General features: G+C 36.7%; 1 protein-coding gene across 2 annotated transcripts in view; it reads left to right on the forward strand.

Annotated features, from left to right (window-relative positions):
• Positions 1 to 17900, forward strand: part of WASHC4 (WASH complex subunit 4) — a 62716-nt gene that overhangs the window by 15600 nt on the left and 29216 nt on the right. For both annotated transcript variants that reach the window (XM_023192340.1, XM_023192416.1), the window contains 6 exons: positions 3162 to 3285; positions 3393 to 3520; positions 4284 to 4444; positions 10621 to 10747; positions 15039 to 15164; positions 17428 to 17535. In XM_023192340.1, coding sequence (XP_023048108.1) covers positions 3162 to 3285; positions 3393 to 3520; positions 4284 to 4444; positions 10621 to 10747; positions 15039 to 15164; positions 17428 to 17535 — 774 coding nt within the window. The remainder of the gene's footprint in view (positions 1 to 3161; positions 3286 to 3392; positions 3521 to 4283; positions 4445 to 10620; positions 10748 to 15038; positions 15165 to 17427; positions 17536 to 17900) is intronic.

Consider the following 17900-nt stretch of genomic DNA (forward strand, 5'->3'; position numbering starts at 1 on the left):
AAACCGTCTCTCTCTCTACTAAAAATACAAAAATTAGTAAGGTGTGATGGCAGGCGCTTGTAATGCCAGCTACTCGGGAAGCTGAGGCAGGAGAATCGCTTGAACCTGGGAGTCAGAGGTTGCAGTGAGCCAAGATCACGCCGTTGTACTCCAGCCTGGGCATCAAGAGGGAGACTGTCTTGTGGGCGGGGCGGGAACAAAAAAGCAGAGATAGGCTGAAAGTTAGGCCTCTTGCTGAGAATAGTTAGCCAACGTGTGAATGCAAAGGAAAAGTTTTGAAGGAAATCAAAAGTGCTGTGAACACACAGATGATAAGAAAGTGAAACAGCATTACTGCTCATACGGAGAATGAGCAGTTTTGTGGGACTGAATTGAAAATCAAGCCAACCACAACATTAGTTTAAGCCAAAGCCTAATCCAAAGCAAGGCCCTAACTGTCTTTAATTCTCTGGAGGCTGAGAGAGGTGAGGAAGCTGCAGAAGAAAAATTGGAAGCTAGCACAGGTTGGTTTATGAGGTTTGAGGAAAGAAGCTGTCTCCATAACATGAAAGTGCAGAAGCAGCAAGTGCTCATGTAGAAGCCAGTAAGTTATCCAGAAGGTCCAGCTAAAATCACTGATAAAGATGGCCATACTCAGCAACAGATTTTTCAGTGTAGATGTAACAGCCTTCTATTGGAAGATGCCATCTACATCTTTCATAGAGGGAAAGCCAATGCCCATTTGCCATTCTGAAAATCTTAGGACCCTTAAAAATTATATTACTCTACTCTGCCTGTTCTCTGTAAGTGAAACAACGAAGCCTGATGACAGCATATCAACATTGAGGCAAGACCCTCAGCCAGCAAAAAGGTGATAGCTCACTGAAGGCTCAGATGTTAGCATTTTTAGCAATAAAGTATTTTTAAATTAATGTACTTAGACATAATGCTATTGCATATTTAATAGACTATAGTATAGTGTAAATACAACTTTTGTTTTTGATACAGAGTTTTACTCTTGTTGCCCAGGCCGGAGTGCAGTAGTGCAATCTCAGCTCACCACAACCTCTGCCTCCCAGGTTCAAGCAATTCTCCTGCCTCAGCCCCCTGAGTAGCTGGGATTACAGGCATGTGCCACCATGCCCAGCTAATTTTGTAGTTTTAGTAGAGGTGGGGTTTCTCCATGTTGGTCAGGCTGGTCTCAAACTCCTGACCTCAGGTGATCCACCCGCCTCAGAAATTTGTGTCACTCACGTTATTGTGCTGGTTGGGAACTGAGCCTATGGTTTCTGTGAGGTGTGCCTGTATTGTGTTTGCTGTTAACCTCTAGGTTTAGGGGGTTTTTTTTTGTTTTGTTTTTGAATCTCGCCCTGTCACCCAGGCTGGAGTGCAGTGGTGCGATCTTTGCTCACTGCAACCTCCGCCTCCCGAGTTCTAATGATTCTCCTGCCGCCTCAGTCTCCCGAGTAGCTGGGATTACAGGCGCCTGCCACTGCACCCAGCTAATTTTTGTATTTTTAGTAGAGACGAGGTTTCACCACGTTGGCCAGGCTGGTCTCGAACTCCTGACCTTGTGATTTGCCAACCTCAGCCTCCCAGAGTGCTGGGATTACAGGTGTGAGCCGCTATGCCCCGTCAGGTTTAGGTTTTTAAGACAACCCTTAACAAGTCTGTTTAATTCTTCCTAGGCCCAGGGAATATAATTTGGGTTTGCACAGTCCAGTATGGTAGCTTCTAACTACATGTGGCTATTTAAATGTAAATAAATTAAAATGAGATACAAAATTCACTTTCTTGCTCACGCTAGCCACATTTCAAGTCCTTAATAGCCACATATAGTTCATGGCTAGTTATCATATCAGACAACACAGATGTAGAATATTTCCATCATCACAGAAAGTTCTGTTGGACAGTGCTGCTTTGAGCAGGTTCCACCAGAAATTGCATTATATTCCATTATAATATATTTCAAGGTTACCTTTAGTTTATGTTTTATGTGATCACAGTTTTTAACCGATTGATCTCAACTCTTGTTTACAGTTGACCTGACCCTTTGAACAACATGGGTTTGAAGTGCGCACGGGTCATACAGATTGTTTTTCAAGAAATGTATTAGAAAATTTTTTGAACATTAGCAACATTTTGAAAAAAACTTGAAGACAAATGGCTTAGCCTAGAAATATTTAAAAAACCTGAGGAAAAGTTAGGTATGTCATGAATGCATAAAATATACGCAGATACTGATCTATTTATGTGTTAATTGACTTATGTTATCCATAAGATTTTTGGTCAACAGTATGCTATTACTAGTTAAGTTTTTGGGTAGGCAAAAGTTATATGAAGATTTTTTACTGCACGAGGGTCAGTGTCCCTAATTTTATGTTGTTTGAGAGTCAGCTGTATATCAATTTAAATGTTTTTTTAATTTAATTTAATTTTATTTTTTGAGACGGAGTCTTGCTCTGTCGCCCAGGCTGGAGTGCAATGGCGCAATCTTGGCTTACTGCAAGCTTCGCCTCCTGGGTTTACAGCATTCTCCTGCCTCAGCTTCCCAAGTAGCTGGGACTACAGGAGCCTGCCACCTCGCCCGGCAAGGTTTTTTTTTTTGTATTTTTTAGTAGAGACGGGGTTTCACCATGTTAGCCAGGATGGTGTCGATCTGCTGACCTCGTGATCTGCCCGTCTCGGCCTCCCAAAGTGCTGGGATTACAGGCTTGAGCCACCGTGCCCAGCCTCAATTTAAATATTAGTTCATTAGGTTAAGAAGATAATTTTTTTGTTACTGATTCTTTTTCCAGGAGACATTTCTATAAAGTTCTAGGAAAGTAATTGTAAACAGTAAACATAAATTCTACTCATGAAAGTGCAAAGTAAAATAAAAAATATGCTTTATCTTCTATACATCTCTAAACATCGTGTGTATTTCTTTATACAGGATTATAGATTTGGATTCAATTTTATTACTTTCACATAACTAGTACCCAAAAATATAAATACATACATATTTTTCATTCACAAAGATCTAAATATTAGATTTCATTAAGAACCTGAGCTTTAGTTTTAGTAAAATTTAAATGATGAATATAGAAATTTATCATACACTATATTTAGTGTATGATATTTATATGTTTAATCGTTAATTATTGAGAGTCTGAATTTCTCTTTAAATGTTTCCTATCTAGGCCTGTATAGAACAACAATTTGATTCTCTCAATGGAGGAGTATCTGTGTCAAAAAATAGCACTTTTGCTGAGGAATTTGCACATAGTATTCGGTCAATTTTTGCAAACGTAGAAGCCAAGCTTGGTAATGTAAATCTCATTTTTTGTTTTTTGTTTATAAAATTTGCATTTTCTTAAAAGCATAATTGAAGTGTAATTTTTCTGTTTCCTCTTATGTTATTGATTTGTAAGGAGAACCTTCTGAAATTGACCAGAGAGACAAATATGTTGGAATTTGTGGACTCTTTGTATTGCACTTTCAGATTTTTCGAACTATTGATAAAAAGTTTTATAAGTCTTTATTGGACATTTGTAAGAAGGTAAGAACTTGAAACTTATTTTTCAATTTGAGTAGATTAAAAAGATTGCAGATAAAACTAAGTATTTTATAATGCATTTTATTCCTGTTTACAAAAATAATTTAGAAGTATTCACTTGTAAAATTCAAGTATTCCAGAAATAAGTAACTTAGTGAATGAAAATACATCATATTTCTACATCATATTACTACATGTTGGTAGATGGTGTTCAGGTTTGTTCTGTACATTAACTTTCTTTTAGTGGTACTAGTACTACTTTTTTCTTTTCCTTTTCTTTGCCACTGATTTTCATTACTGAAGATGAAGCAATGTAAAATATATTTCTTTCTGTGTCTTTGTTATTTTCATAATGTGGCACCTGATTTCAAAACTGAAAGATTAGTTTATGTGTAACATTGAGTGATAGTGACTATGATAACCCAGCCAATTTTTTAAAAACTTATATAAAATGAAACTAAAGGACATGAAGATTCAAGTTTCTATTTACTTGTTGCATTTTTTTATCTGACAATCCATGAGAGGGTGTTTTCTGTGTGTGTTATTTAATACTTAGGGAATAAAACTGTCATGCTCAACACCAGATGTAGAAATGCCTTAACTCTGCCACAGTGAAAGATATTTGTCTCATAATATATTAATAAGTATTTTTGTGGTTATTTTTTCTTGAAATGAATTGTCTTCCATGTGTATTATAGAACTTGTACACAACTTATTGTTTAGCCTGCATTTAATGATTTTTCCCCTTTTCCCTTTTCTGTTTCAGGTACCAGCCATCACTCTAACTGCTAATATTATTTGGTTTCCTGATAGTTTTCTGATCCAGAAAATACCAGCAGCTGCCAAACTTCTAGACAGAAAAAGTCTTCAAGCCATTAAAATACACAGGGATACTTTACTACAACAGAAAGCTCAATCACTTACCAAGTAGGTTTTATAAACAAGTATAATGAAAATATTTAGATATTCTTTATTTTCAAATATTATACTAACTCTAAATGTATAATACCATTTGAGTTATTAAATGTACTTGATAATTAAGGGTCAGGCAATCTCCAGGAGATTTGTTTTCTAGAGGTTTTTTGTAAAAAATATTTTACACTTAAAGTCAATTTAAGATGTGGACAGATTATACTTTGTGGATACAAATGCGTACATACATAGTTTTTATCATCTGTGTTAAATATTTTTTGTCGAAGTGAAGTCTCAGATTTTGTTGCAGTGGACATCATTTGATGACATTAAAAACATTGTGTGTCCGTGGTGATTTTGGGAGAGGCTGAGTTTTTCTTGATGTGCTTCCTTTTTCCCCCTTTTATTTTTATGAAAATAGTATATGCGTATATATAAAACATCAAAAAGTGCTAACGCTTAAAGGGAAAGATAATTCTTCCCAATTCCTTCCTGTATTTCAGTCTTGCTCTCCAAAGGAACACTTTTAACTCTTTGATTCTTCTGATATTTACACCCTTATTTTTTGTTTATCTCTTATTGTGTAAATTTTCAAATATACACAAAGTAGAGAAAATAGTATAAAGAGCCCCTACATTCCCATCACCCAGCTTCAACAATTAATTTATTGCACATTCTTTCTTGAGTACAGGGCTAAAATCACATGTTAACTTGGATAAAGCTTTTGAGTGAAATGACACAGGACTCTGCTGCTGGCCTCATGCTGGTGACATTCTCTCAATGGAGGAGTATCTGTGTCAAAAAATAGCACTTTTGCTGAGGAATTTGCACATAGTATTCAGTTATGTTTGTGATATGGCTGGATGTAATGGGGATACTTATCCACTTTCTGTTGATTTTGACTATCAAAGGGAAGATGGGTCACTGCTATACATTGGGGGAAGGAAGAGCATGTCATTTTTAGTACTGCCATGTCCTCTGATTAAAGTGGAAAACTACCACCAATTTAGGCAGGTCTACTCATTTCAGAACTCTAGTAGATATCCTAAATCAGGTTTGAAGAGGGATAAAAACAAATGTTTAGATTTAGATTAGAGAGCTGAATTAAGTAATATAAGATTTAGAGACATTTATCTTTCCATTTGAGTAGCAGTAAGTAGGGAAAAATGTGTGTATTTTAGTTCTTGGAATGTTGATATTTTGTAACAGTGTGATGCAGTTACTCAAAATGCCAATACATACTTAGCTTACATTAATAACTGTAATACCCAGGTTGTAGAAACTAGTTATAGTACAGGTTGAGTATCCTTAACTGAAATGATCCAATACTGGAAACTTTTTGAGTGCCATTGTAATGCCCAACGGAAACGCTCGTTGGAGCATTTTGGATTTCAGATTAGGGATGCTGAACTGCTGGTAAGTATATAATACAAATATTCCAAGATCTGAAACACTTCTGGCCCCAACCATTTTGGATGAGGGGTACTCATCATATATCTAGGTCATGGGAATTGATAGTTCCATTAAATTCTGTTTTTTCTTTTTCCTTTTTTTTTTGAGACCAAGTCTTGCTCTGTTGCCCAGGCTGGAGTGCAATGGCATTATCTTGGCTCACTATAACCTCTGCCTCCCAGATTCAAGTGATTCTCCTGCCTCAGCCTCCCGAGCAGCTGGGACTATAGGTGCCTACCACCACGCCTGGCTAAATTTTTTTTTTTTTTTAGATGGAGTCTTCCTCTGTCACCCAGGCTGGAGTGCAGTGGTATGATCTCAGCTCACTGCAACCTCTGCCTCCTGGGTTCAAGTGATTCTCCTGCCTCAGCCTCCTGAGTAGCTGGGATTACAGGCACATGCCACCATACCTGGCTAATTTTTGTATTTTTAGTAGAGACTGGGTTTCACCATGTTGGTCAGGCTGCTCTCGAACTCCTGACCTTGTGATCTGCCTGCCTCAGCCTCCCAAACTGCTGGGATTACAGGCGTGAGCCACCGCTCCCACCTGCTAATTTTTATATTTTTAGTAGAGATGGGATTTCACTATGTTGGCCCGGCTGGTCTTGAACTCCTGACCTCCGGTGATCCACCCACCTTGGCCTTCCAAAGTGCTGGGATTATAAGCATGAGCCGCCACACCCGGCCTTTTTAAAATTTTTTGTTTTTTTGTTTTCAAACTTTTAAGTTCAGGGTACAAGTGCAGGTTTGTTACACAGGTAAACGTGTCATGGGGGTTTGTTGTGCAGGTTACTTCATAACCCAGGTATATTCCATGGAATTTTTATTGGTCAGCTCATAGCTGGTGTTTGGTGGTGCCATGTTTTGAGAGGGTCACAAACTGCAGTATCCCTAGATGAAGCTGATCAGGATGTCAGAAGGTCTGAGAACCATGCCTTCTTGTTTATCTTCTCTTTGTTAGTGTCTGTGTAGTTTGGCTTTTAAAAGAGAAATCTGTGGAATGATGCGGTGGGTTTCTTTCAATATTTGAGGGACCTTCAGAATGAAGAGGGAACAGATTTGATCTCTGTGGCTCCAGTAGGCTAAACTAAAACCAAAAGGTGAAGATGACAGATAGTAATAATTGCCAACATCGTGAAGCTCTTAACTCTGTGGCAGGCATTATGCTAATAGCTTTAAACATATCATGTTCCATAAAGCATGTAACAGTCTTCTGGCATTAAATAATAAATGTAACAACTAATGTTTATGGAGTGCTTACTATATGCCAGTAGCTATTCCAGGAACTTCACACGTCTCCTTTAATGATCAGAAAATTGTATGAGGTAGATACTGTTGTTGTTGCCGTTCTATAGATAAGAAAACCCTACAGAGATTAAACTTGCCCAAGTTTAAACAACTAGTAGATGGCAGATGCAGGCAGTTCAACTCTGCAGCCCAGGCTGTTAACTACTACCATAAACTATTTTTATCCCATTTTTAGATAAAGAGAATGAGGCTTAGAAAAATGAACTTTGCCAGGTCACACAGCTAAGTACATGTCAGAGATGGCATTCAGACCAGTGCCAGTCCTATTCTAGTGCCTCTGCAGCAGGTAGCGTTGTGTAGGCTGCTCTATTCTCCTTCACTAAAGCTGTATAGGCAGAATATAGACGACTGTCAGTCCAAGATCTGTGGGAAGTGAGTCTTACTAAGTGGACAGTAAGTAAGACTTGGAAGACTTATCACATGATGAAATTATGTTTCTAAATTATTTACTACAGAGCTCCATGAAGATGAAGAAAAAGGTAACTGAACAGTTACCTTTTTGGTCAGTTTTTAACTGAACAGTTACCTTTTTCAGTCTCTTTGCAGTTATGTCGAGGAAACCTAAAATTCACTAAAGTGAAACTCAGGAGAGAGATGATGTGATCAGCATGGGCTTTGTCCTGACATTTTAGAGAAAGTTGAGGGGGTGTCTAAGAGGTGTCCCGAGGTCTTGCTTCAGAGTTTACGTGAGTAGGGAGCAATGGAGAGCAATAAGCAACAGTTTTCCTGCCCCCACACTATACACCAGACCCCAAGTGGCCAGTGTCCCAGCTGCCTCCTTGACTGGGGTCCAAGGTTTGTGGATTTTTGCATTTTGCTTTTGATTCACAACCACTTTAACACTGGAAAATACTGCCTTTAGAGGACAGAGGTCTGAATCTTCGTTTCAACCCCCCATGTTAACATATAGGTATTGACACTGTTTAGCACTTTATGTTGGGGCAGGAGATTTGTTTGTACTTTACCAATACCTTGGTATTTTTCCTGTTTGTACTTTCAAATGCACCTGACAATCCAATAGGTCACTTGGCGATTTTTGTACTCTTTGTCAGTTAACTTGCTTTTTGAAACTTGAAGCAATTTCATTTTTATATATTTATAAGAGGTAAAGATCATCTGTCATCTGGATGTGATCACAGAGTGATGGGCAGAAGTGACATATAAACCTCTGCATTATCCTATAATCTTACCTAAAACTGGCTGAATGCCGTTCACTATGTATTATTGCCTTCTTCAGAGTGTTGCTGACGTAGTTGCTCATCAGGGAGAGTTCCATAGTCTTGCCTAGGTCTCTCTCTCTGGTCCTTGCTTATGATTTTTTTCTGTTCTCTCCTGTACACGGTATTCCTGCTGTGTCTTGATCACAGCCTCCTCCTCAAAAGTGAAGGTGTTGCTCTAGGACCATGCCCTCTGTTTTTAAAAAAGGACCAGACTTTTAAAAAATGATTCCTTAAAAAAGGAGTCATTCATAAGTCAAACAACGTTTCAGCACCATTCTAAGCAAAGCCACAAAGTACGACTATTTGTGTTTTTCGTCTGACGGAATTATGGCTCTGTAGAAACCATTTTTCTCAGATTTTGTGCTAGGGTTTTACCTCCGTGAGTCACATTTATTAGAGACTTTGGCAGGATACCTCTTTAGATTGAACTCTTGAGATTGACAGATTGCCCGGCAATATGGCTAGCCACTGACCTCAGTGTGGGATTCTAAATGTAATTGAGTGTCTTTAGTTCCTTGCCCTGAAGAGCTGTCCTCTAGCTGATTCTGACCTGTAAGAAAGACATTTCTTTACCCTGTGTAGCTAAGGAAGATTTGAGTTGGTAATGTCTGATTCCATAAAGGAGAATTGTCCATTTTGCATACTAAGCTTTTGTTTGTTTGTTTTTGAGACGGAGTCTTACTCTGTCGCCCAGGCTGGAGTGCAGCGGCGCTATGTTGGCTCACTGCAACCTCTTCCGCCTCTCAGGTTTAAGCAATTCTCTTGCCTCAGCCTCCAGAGTAGCTGAGACTACAAATGTGCGCCACCATGCCTGGCTGATTTTTGTATTTTTAGTAGAGACAGGGTTTCACCATGTTGGCCAGGCTGGTCACGAACACCTGACCTCAGGCAATCTGCCTGCCTCGGCCTCCTGAAGTGCTGGGATTACGGGCGTGAACCACCGTGCCCGGCCACATACTAAGTTTTTTAAAGAAAAGTATAGCTTAAACAGCTCGTGAATACAAAGAGGTTCCCATCTTGAATGAGATTGAGTTGGGAAACATTGATGGAGTGATTTAGTATTTGTAATCATCCCGAATAGTAGAGAGAATTACATTTTTATTGCCCTAGTCTTTCTGGGATGGAAAAACTTCCTGGATGTGAGCTTGAATCTTGACTAAACTTACGATCTTGCTGCCTACTTCTCTGTGTAGCAGTTTCTTGTTCTGTGTGGAGTTTGTAGTACCTGCCTCATAAGGTTAATGTGAGGATTGAAAGAGGTGGTGTGTGTGTGTGTGTAAAGTTCTTGGAATAGTAGCTGTCATATAGTAAGCATTCAATAGCTATTAGCTTTTATATTCAGATTCTGACCACTTCCACTGTTACTATTCTGGTTCAAGTTGTCATCCTCTTTCTTCTGCATTATTACAGTAGCTTTCTAGGTGGTTTTCCTGCTTTTACCATTGCCCCCTCTGTAGTTTATTTTCAACTCATCAGATCCTCTTAAAACTAAAGTTAGATCAAGTTACTTTGCTTGGATCCTGTAGTGGCCTTCTGTCTCAGAGTCAAAATCCCTACTCCTTGCAAGTCCTTCCACAAATCCCTTCCCCATCTTACTTTTCTAGTCCCCCACTCCCTCCCTGTGTATCTCGCTGATCTAATCCCTGCTCACTGTGCTTCAGGTATACTGACTTTTTTGTTACTACCTGAACAAGCTAGACACATTTCCAGATATCTTAGGATTTTGCATTTGTCGTTCACTTTTCTACACTTCTCGTATATTTGCATGAATTACTCATTCATCTACTTCAAACTTTGGCTCAAAATCACCTACTCAGTGAGCCTACTTTGATCACCTCCACCCCAGTCCTTATCCTTTTTCCCCTGCTTATATTTCTTCTGTAGTATGTATGTTTTAATTAATTTAAAATTTTACTTATTGATTTCATTATTATACAACTCTCCTTTCTAGAATGTAATCATCATGGGAGCAGGGATTTGTATTCATTTTATTTACTGCTGATTTCACTGTTGTATTGTCAGTACCTGTACTAAGAAACAGTGCCTGGCATGTTTGTTGAATGAGTAAATTACGTATGTCTATATAATATTTATCTTTTGAAAACCAGAAAGATGAAGTGACTGCTGCAGAGAAATAATATACTCCAATCAATATCAAGAAATGGAAGTAAATTTTCTTTGCCAAGTAACCCCAGTATTTTCCTTTGTTAGAGATGTACAGTCTTACTACGTCTTTGTGAGCTCATGGATGATGAAAATGGAATCTATTTTATCTAAAGAGCAGAGAATGGATAAATTTGCTGAAGATCTCACCAACAGATGTAATGTTTTTATACAGGTAGTTGCATCTTATATTTCGGGGAATCGTTTTTTTTGGTTAGTCTTACAGAAATTAAACTTGGAAAAAACTGAACATAGAGTAGAGTCTGTTTTTGTTTATTGAAACAAATTGATTTGGTTATGTTGGGATCTGTGTGACTTATTAATTTAAATTTTCTAACAACCCATTCAAAGCTCTACATTCCTTCAAAACTTGACTATTTAACTGTACCCTAGAAGTTTTGATATGTTGTGTTTTTATTATTTATTTCAAACTATTTTAAAATTACAATAAACTTTGTGGGCTTTTTGAAAGATTTCCTTATTTTGAACTATATGAGGATTTTCTAGTTATTTTATTATTGAGTTGTAGCAATAATTAAATAATTTTAGTATTTTGGAGTTTGCTTTATGATCTAGCTTATGGTCAACTTGGGTAAACATTTCACATCCACTTGAAAAGAATGTATAATTTGTATTTGTCAGTTGTAGCATTTTGTATATGACAAGAGGATCATATTTATTAATGATTTTGTCTGTGTATTTCAGATACTGAGAGTTGTGTTAGAATTTCCCACTATTGTGGATTTGTCTGTTTATCCTTGTTCTGTAGTTTTTATTTTGTGTATTTTGAAGCTAAGTATATAATGTTTACAATTGTTCTTTCTAGTAAATTGGACCTTTTCTTGTTAAGAAATATTCCTTGTTATCTCTTGTAATGCTTTTTGTCATAGGTCTCTTTTGTGTGATATTAACTATAACTGTTTTAATTAATGTCTGCATGGTATTTTCTCTTTTGATCCTTTCACTTGTGGCCTTTCAGGCTCCTTATATTTATTGTGTGTCTTCTGTAAGTAGCATAAATTTTTTCTCCTATCTGATAAATCTTTGTTTTTTTTTCATAGTACTATTTTTTCTGTATGTCCTTGTTGATATATTTGGTTTTAAACTGCCGCCCGACTAGTTGCTTTGTATTTGTCTCACTTGTTCTGTGTCCCTTTTCTTTTCCTCTCTTGTTCTGTTTTGGAGTATTTTTAATTTTATTTCTCCTCCTATTAGTTTAATTCTATATTATTTTACTTTTCTTTTAGTGGTTACTCTAGACATTTAAAATGTATCGTTTACTCATTTAGCTCTAATATAAATTAGTTTTACCACTTTCCTGACAGTGTAAGGTTCTTAAACAGCTTTAATTCTGTTTATCTGCCTCTCACCTTTTGTGCTGTTGTTGTGTACTTGAGTTCCTCTGTATTTTAAACCTCACAAGGCATTATTATTGCTATTGTTGTTTTTATAGTCAGTGTTTATTTAGATTTACTCATATTTACCTGTTCTGTCGCTTTTTATTCTTCCTACATCTCTTAATTTTCATCTTCCTACTTGGGGAATACTTGCTAGTATTTCATTAATACAAGTCTCTGTTGATGAATTGTAACAGTTTTTGGTCTGAATATGTCTTCATTTCAATCATATTGCTGTGTTAGAATTCTAGGTTGGTTGGGTTTTTTTTTCTTCTAGCTTTTAAAGGTGCCATTTTATTGTCTTCTGGTTTCCTTTGTTTTTGTTAAGAAGTCAACTGTAGGTTTGTTGCTTTTAAAATATGTATCTTTCTTTACTTTTTGGCTTTTAGTAGTTTTCCTACAGTGCCCCTAGGTGTGATTTTCTTTGTGTGTTTGTGCTACTTTGGGGTCAGTAGAACTTCTTGAATTCATGGAATATTCTTTACCATTAACTGTTCAAGCATTACTTCTTTTCTATTTCCTCTGTTTTAATTCTTCATCTATCTCTAATCTGCTGTTAAATTCATCTACTGAGTTTTAAATTCTAATAATTTTACTTTTCACTTGGCTTCTTTTTTATAGTTTACAGTTCTCTTCTGAGATACTTGATTTTGTGTTTTATTTTCTTCAACACATTCAGCTTATTTTGAAGCACATGTCTAATAATTTCATTATTTGGCTATTTCTCTTATCTGTTGTTTCTCTTTTTTTTTGTACATCTCTTACCTCTTTATATACCTAGTTATTTTTTATAGAGTGCCACACATTGTATATGAAAAGCTGTAGACGTAATTTGAGGATCTGGATCTTTTCTTCCTCCAGAAGGGATTTGTATTTGTATTTGCTTTTGTACACAGCTAGTCTAGGACAGTTAGCAACCCATGTTATATCAATCTAGTAGGTTGATCGAGATGATTTGAAGCAGGATTTTGATCCTGTGATGGTTGTTTAATTCACCCTTACTTTTTGGGGGCTTACCCTTCAGGACCCCAACTCAGAGCTTAGGTGGTTTACGAAAACCAGCTCTGATGAGCCCCGAGCTCCTATTTTTATCTCCCTTCCCTGTGAGATGTTGTTGAAAGATATGTTTGGCTTTTGTCTTTAGGGCAGATGCTTTAAGAGAAAGCAACCCTGAATGCCAGGCTCACTTCTCTGAGTTTCTGTCGTCTTCCAGATCTTGGCCTTATATTTCCTTGTTTTTTTGAATCCTCTTTGATGCCTTAGGAGGCATTTTTAAACCATTTTGCTCAGATTATCTAGTTGTTCTCAGTGGGAAGGCTGGTCTAAATTGTTTATTCTATCATTAACTAGTACAGACTCCAGACTACCCTTTCCCTTACAATTTAGATTTCAAAATACATCCCTTCACAAATTAATGGTTATCTGGGAATGAGCTAATATGGGCCCTGGAGTTCTGTACTTCAAGTACCCCTAAAAAAGGGAATCCTTCTTTTTCTGCCTGACTTAGAGTTAGATTTTTGCTGTTCCTTGTTTGTGCTTTTTAATTTTTCCCAGGGCTGCACTAGGGTAGGGTCTGATGTAATAGTCCTGTAGCCGACAAGGTAAGACTTTGTGGCTCTTTCTGCATGTATGTGCCAAACTTTGGTCTTACTGTCACCTTTCTTAGGATGCTATCCTCTCTTTGATTTTTTCATTTTGTTAATTTAGCACATGCCTCTTTGCCACAGAGAAACTTTGTGTGTGGTTCAGAGGAACTCCTATTTTGTGCTGAGTATCATTCCTTTATTTAGTGAGCCGCTGTTTCTGATGGGAGAATACATTCTCTCACATGTGGTGGGACAGGAGTAAAAGGTTGAGGAACACTGGCATATAGCTTCTGCCCCACCTCCTTCATGTATCTACAGTAACATAGTTAAGGTTCGTTGCTAAACTGTACATGTATCTCTTTTGGGAACTTTATAGACCCAAAGAATCTCCGTCATTATCTTTGTGTTTTTCTGTGTTTCCCTTTTGGGTTTAAATGAAAAACTATTTGAGAAATAATACCCCTTTTTTCCTATTTTCTTATTCCACCGTTTCACTGAGTTTAATACCATTAAAAGAATTTTAATACCTCACAAGACCTGGCTTCCTTCATGAATAGAAGGGGAGGGGAGAATCTGTTCTCATTGGCCTGGAAGGAGAGAAGCCTAATTAGCACCAAACTAGGCAAGGAGGAGATAGCAGATGGATTGTGTTGATTGGTCTAGGTGAATAGGAAAGGGGGACTTGGCTTGGAACTGAGAAATTTCTGTGCCTATCTGTATTGACTGAACAGCTCTCTTTCTCCTTATTTTTCCATTTTTAACTCCTTAGAGTCCTCAGCTCTTGCCTTAAGTGGCAACAGATAGGAGTCTTTATTCTCTTCCCTGGCAGGTAAGGTAAGGATGAATAGATACCTTTCTAACATCCAAATTGTTTCACTCAAAGCTTTTCTAAGGGAAAGAGTCTTTTTTTTTTTTTCTAGATAGTCTTGCTCAGTCGCCCAGGCTGGAGTGCAAGTGGCGTGATCTCGGCTCACTGCAATCTCTGCCTCCTGGTTTCACGCCATTCTCCTGCCTAAGTCTCCCAAGTAGCTGGGACTACAGGTGCCTGCCACCATGCTGGGCTAATCTGTTTTGTATTTTTAGTAGAGACGGGGTTTCACCATGTTAACCAGGATGGTCTCGATCTCCTGACCTCGTGATCCACCCACCTCGGCCTCCCAAAGTGCTGGGATTACAGGCGTGAGCCACCACGCCCGGCCAAGGGAAAGTTTCTTAAGCTGTGATTACACACTATTATTTTGACAGTACTAAACTTCTGGTATGTGACAGGATAAATAAATGGTTAGGGCTGCTTTGAAACTTAACCACCATGTATAACATTGTCTCTGTGAGGAAGAGTATCTCCAAATCTTAAGAGCTGGCTTTAAAATGAATTTTAGAAGCATATGGTTATTGGTAAGTTGAGGAATAACTGCTGTTACATAGATAATGAAATCTTGAAGAAGTCTTTCCTTGTGATTATAATCAATGTTTTCCTTTACAGGGCTTCTTGTATGCATATAGTATTAGTACCATTATTAAAACCACAATGAATCTCTACATGTCCATGCAAAAGCCAATGACCAAAACCTCAGTTAAGGCATTATGCAGGCTTGTTGAACTTCTCAAGGTAGGTTTTAGATTATTTTACTTTGCCATCATAATTGAGAAATGACCCAGGCTTAAGTTAGGATAATCTTGTAAGATTTGACTACGTGATTATATGAGAACAGAAAATTATGAGAAAGTACTTCTCTCTCAATTGAATAAAGGAACCAGCCATTTAAATAAATTTCTGAGTAACTACTTACGACTGGTCATTATATTTAAACTTTACTAAATAAAGTTAATATATCCAGTTCACACAGTAAAAAAAAAAGTTAAGGTAGTGAGAGAGTAAAGAAAGAAAACGGAAAAGTTAACTTTAATATTATTAGTAAAGTTTTACTCATGGAAGTTTTAAAAAGGTTGCATGAGTTAAAAAACTTGTCTACCATTATCCATTATAGTGTTTACATGCGTATGAGGTTAGTTAACATAAGGCTATTTATTTTGTAATTTAGGTTAAGTGCTGTAATCTTGTGATTTGAACAATAGACTACTTATAGAGGTGGTCAAATGAATTAAGAATTAGTACACCTATGCAAGTATGGTAACGTGTTTCTTAGCTTACTTCTGTATTGAAGAAAAAAGCTGTAGGCAGGAAAGCCCGGTTAACCTTTTGTAAAAATTGAAATTACAATTTGCTGGTAAATTTTCTCCTAATAATTGACTAGATTTGTTCAGGAAATTAAGATTTTTCTTTTGGAGATTCTGCCTTTGGATTTTCAGCCTTTTTTTCTTTATACTATTTGTTTATAGATATTTTACGTTTTATTTTTTATGAACTATAAATACAGACGAGTATATGTATATGTTAGAAGATGTATAAATATGTGATACATAAGTATGGTTTTAAAATTAATAATAAACACCTAAATACCCACTGTCCCACTTAAGAAATAGAATGTTACCAATATTTTCAAATACTGTGTTTCTTCCTAATTGTATCTCAACCTGTCCACCTCAGAGGAGACTACTGTCCTGAATTTTATGTTTATCATTCCCTTATTTTTCTTTTTAGCTTACCAAATATGGATGAATCAATAAAACATTAATTGTTATATATGTTTTTGAAGTTTATATTAGTGGCGTAGTACTTTATGTATTTTTTGGCCTGCTTTTTTATTCAACATTTTGTGTTTTACTCAGCATTTTGTATTTGAGTGTATCTATGTTGGGAGGAGTAGCCCATCTATTTTCATTGTTGTGTAGCTTTCCTGTGGATAGACTTTGGGTTGTTTCCAGTTTTTGTATCATAAACAATGTTGCCATCCTTGTATGTGTTTCTTAGTGTACTTGTGCAGGAGTTTTTCTAAGGAATTGTATACCTAAAAGTTGGTTACTGGATTATATGTTACGTATATGTTCAGCTTTTCGAGATGATGTCATATTGTCTCTATATACAGACTATATATACACACACACACACACACCTCCCACAATACATTAGAAAGTTACATTAGAAATAAAATTGCATTTCCAATTGGCCAACTCTGGGATTATCGAGCTTCATTTTTTTTATTGTAAATTAGTGGGTATAATTGGTTTTGATTATGATTTTTAATATTTAACCCCTGATTGTTAGTGATGGTAAATATCCTTTCAATTATTTATTAACTGTGTTTCTTTTTTTGTGAAAAATCTATTCATGTCTTTTCAGTTTTTTTAATTTGATTGTGTGCCTTTAAAAAACAAAATCTTTCATTCATTTTGGGTCTTCTTATATATCCTGAACATTAATCACCTGTACCTGGTAGATATTTTGTGATACATCGGCTTGCCTTTTTATTTTCTTTATGGAGACTTTTGATAAACGGAAGTGCTTAATTTTAGTATAATTGAATTTATCAGTTCTATAGTTTGTAAAGTTTTTGTTTTGTTTTGTTTTTGAGACAGAGTCTCGCTCTGTTGCTCAGACTGGAGTGCAGTGGCACGATCTCGGCTCACCTCAGCCTCTGCCTCCCAGATTCAAGCGATTCTGCCTCAGCTTCCTGAGTAGCTGGAACTACAGGCATGTGCCACCATGCCTGGCTAATTTTTGTGTTTTTTAGTAGAGACAGGGTTTCACTATGTTGGCCAGGCTGGTCTCGAACTCCTGACCTCATGATCCACCTGCCTCGACCTCCCAAAGTGCTGGGATTACAGGCGTGAGCCACCGCGCCAGGGCTGTAAGGTTTTTTTTGTATTTCATTTACATATCACTTCCCTAGCCTAAGGTCATAAAGATCTTCTATAATTTTGCCTAAAGTTTTTAAGTTGATTGTCACAAAATTATTTCTGATTCTTTTTAGGCAATAGAGCATATGTTCTACAGGAGAAGCATGGTTGTGGCTGATTCAGTTTCACATATAACACAGCACCTTCAACATCAGGCTCTTCATTCTATTTCTGTGGCCAAGGTATGCAAATTAATATGTATTTAGCATAAGTATGTTATCTTTTTTGTTCTTCCATTGTTTTATATGTGTTTTCTGGTTTACCCTGTTTATTCCATTCCTTCAAACATAATATGCTTGGTTATTTATCTCCATAGTATTTTACAATTTTTACTTCAAGTTATTGGCATTATCTTTACTGTGAAATTGCAGCACGTAATACTTTAATACACTTCTGGAAAAGGACGCTGTTTGCACTTTTGAAATTGATGCATCATTTAAAAAATGATTTCTTATTAAATTAATATGGAAATTTTAAAGTATGCCTAATGTGTTGTTTCTGGTAGTACTAAGATAATGTTACAGAAGTAAAGTATAAATAAAATATT

The sequence above is a fragment of the Piliocolobus tephrosceles genome, chromosome 10 (assembly GCF_002776525.5).
Source record: "Piliocolobus tephrosceles isolate RC106 chromosome 10, ASM277652v3, whole genome shotgun sequence".
Taxonomy (NCBI): Eukaryota; Metazoa; Chordata; class Mammalia; order Primates; family Cercopithecidae; genus Piliocolobus; species Piliocolobus tephrosceles.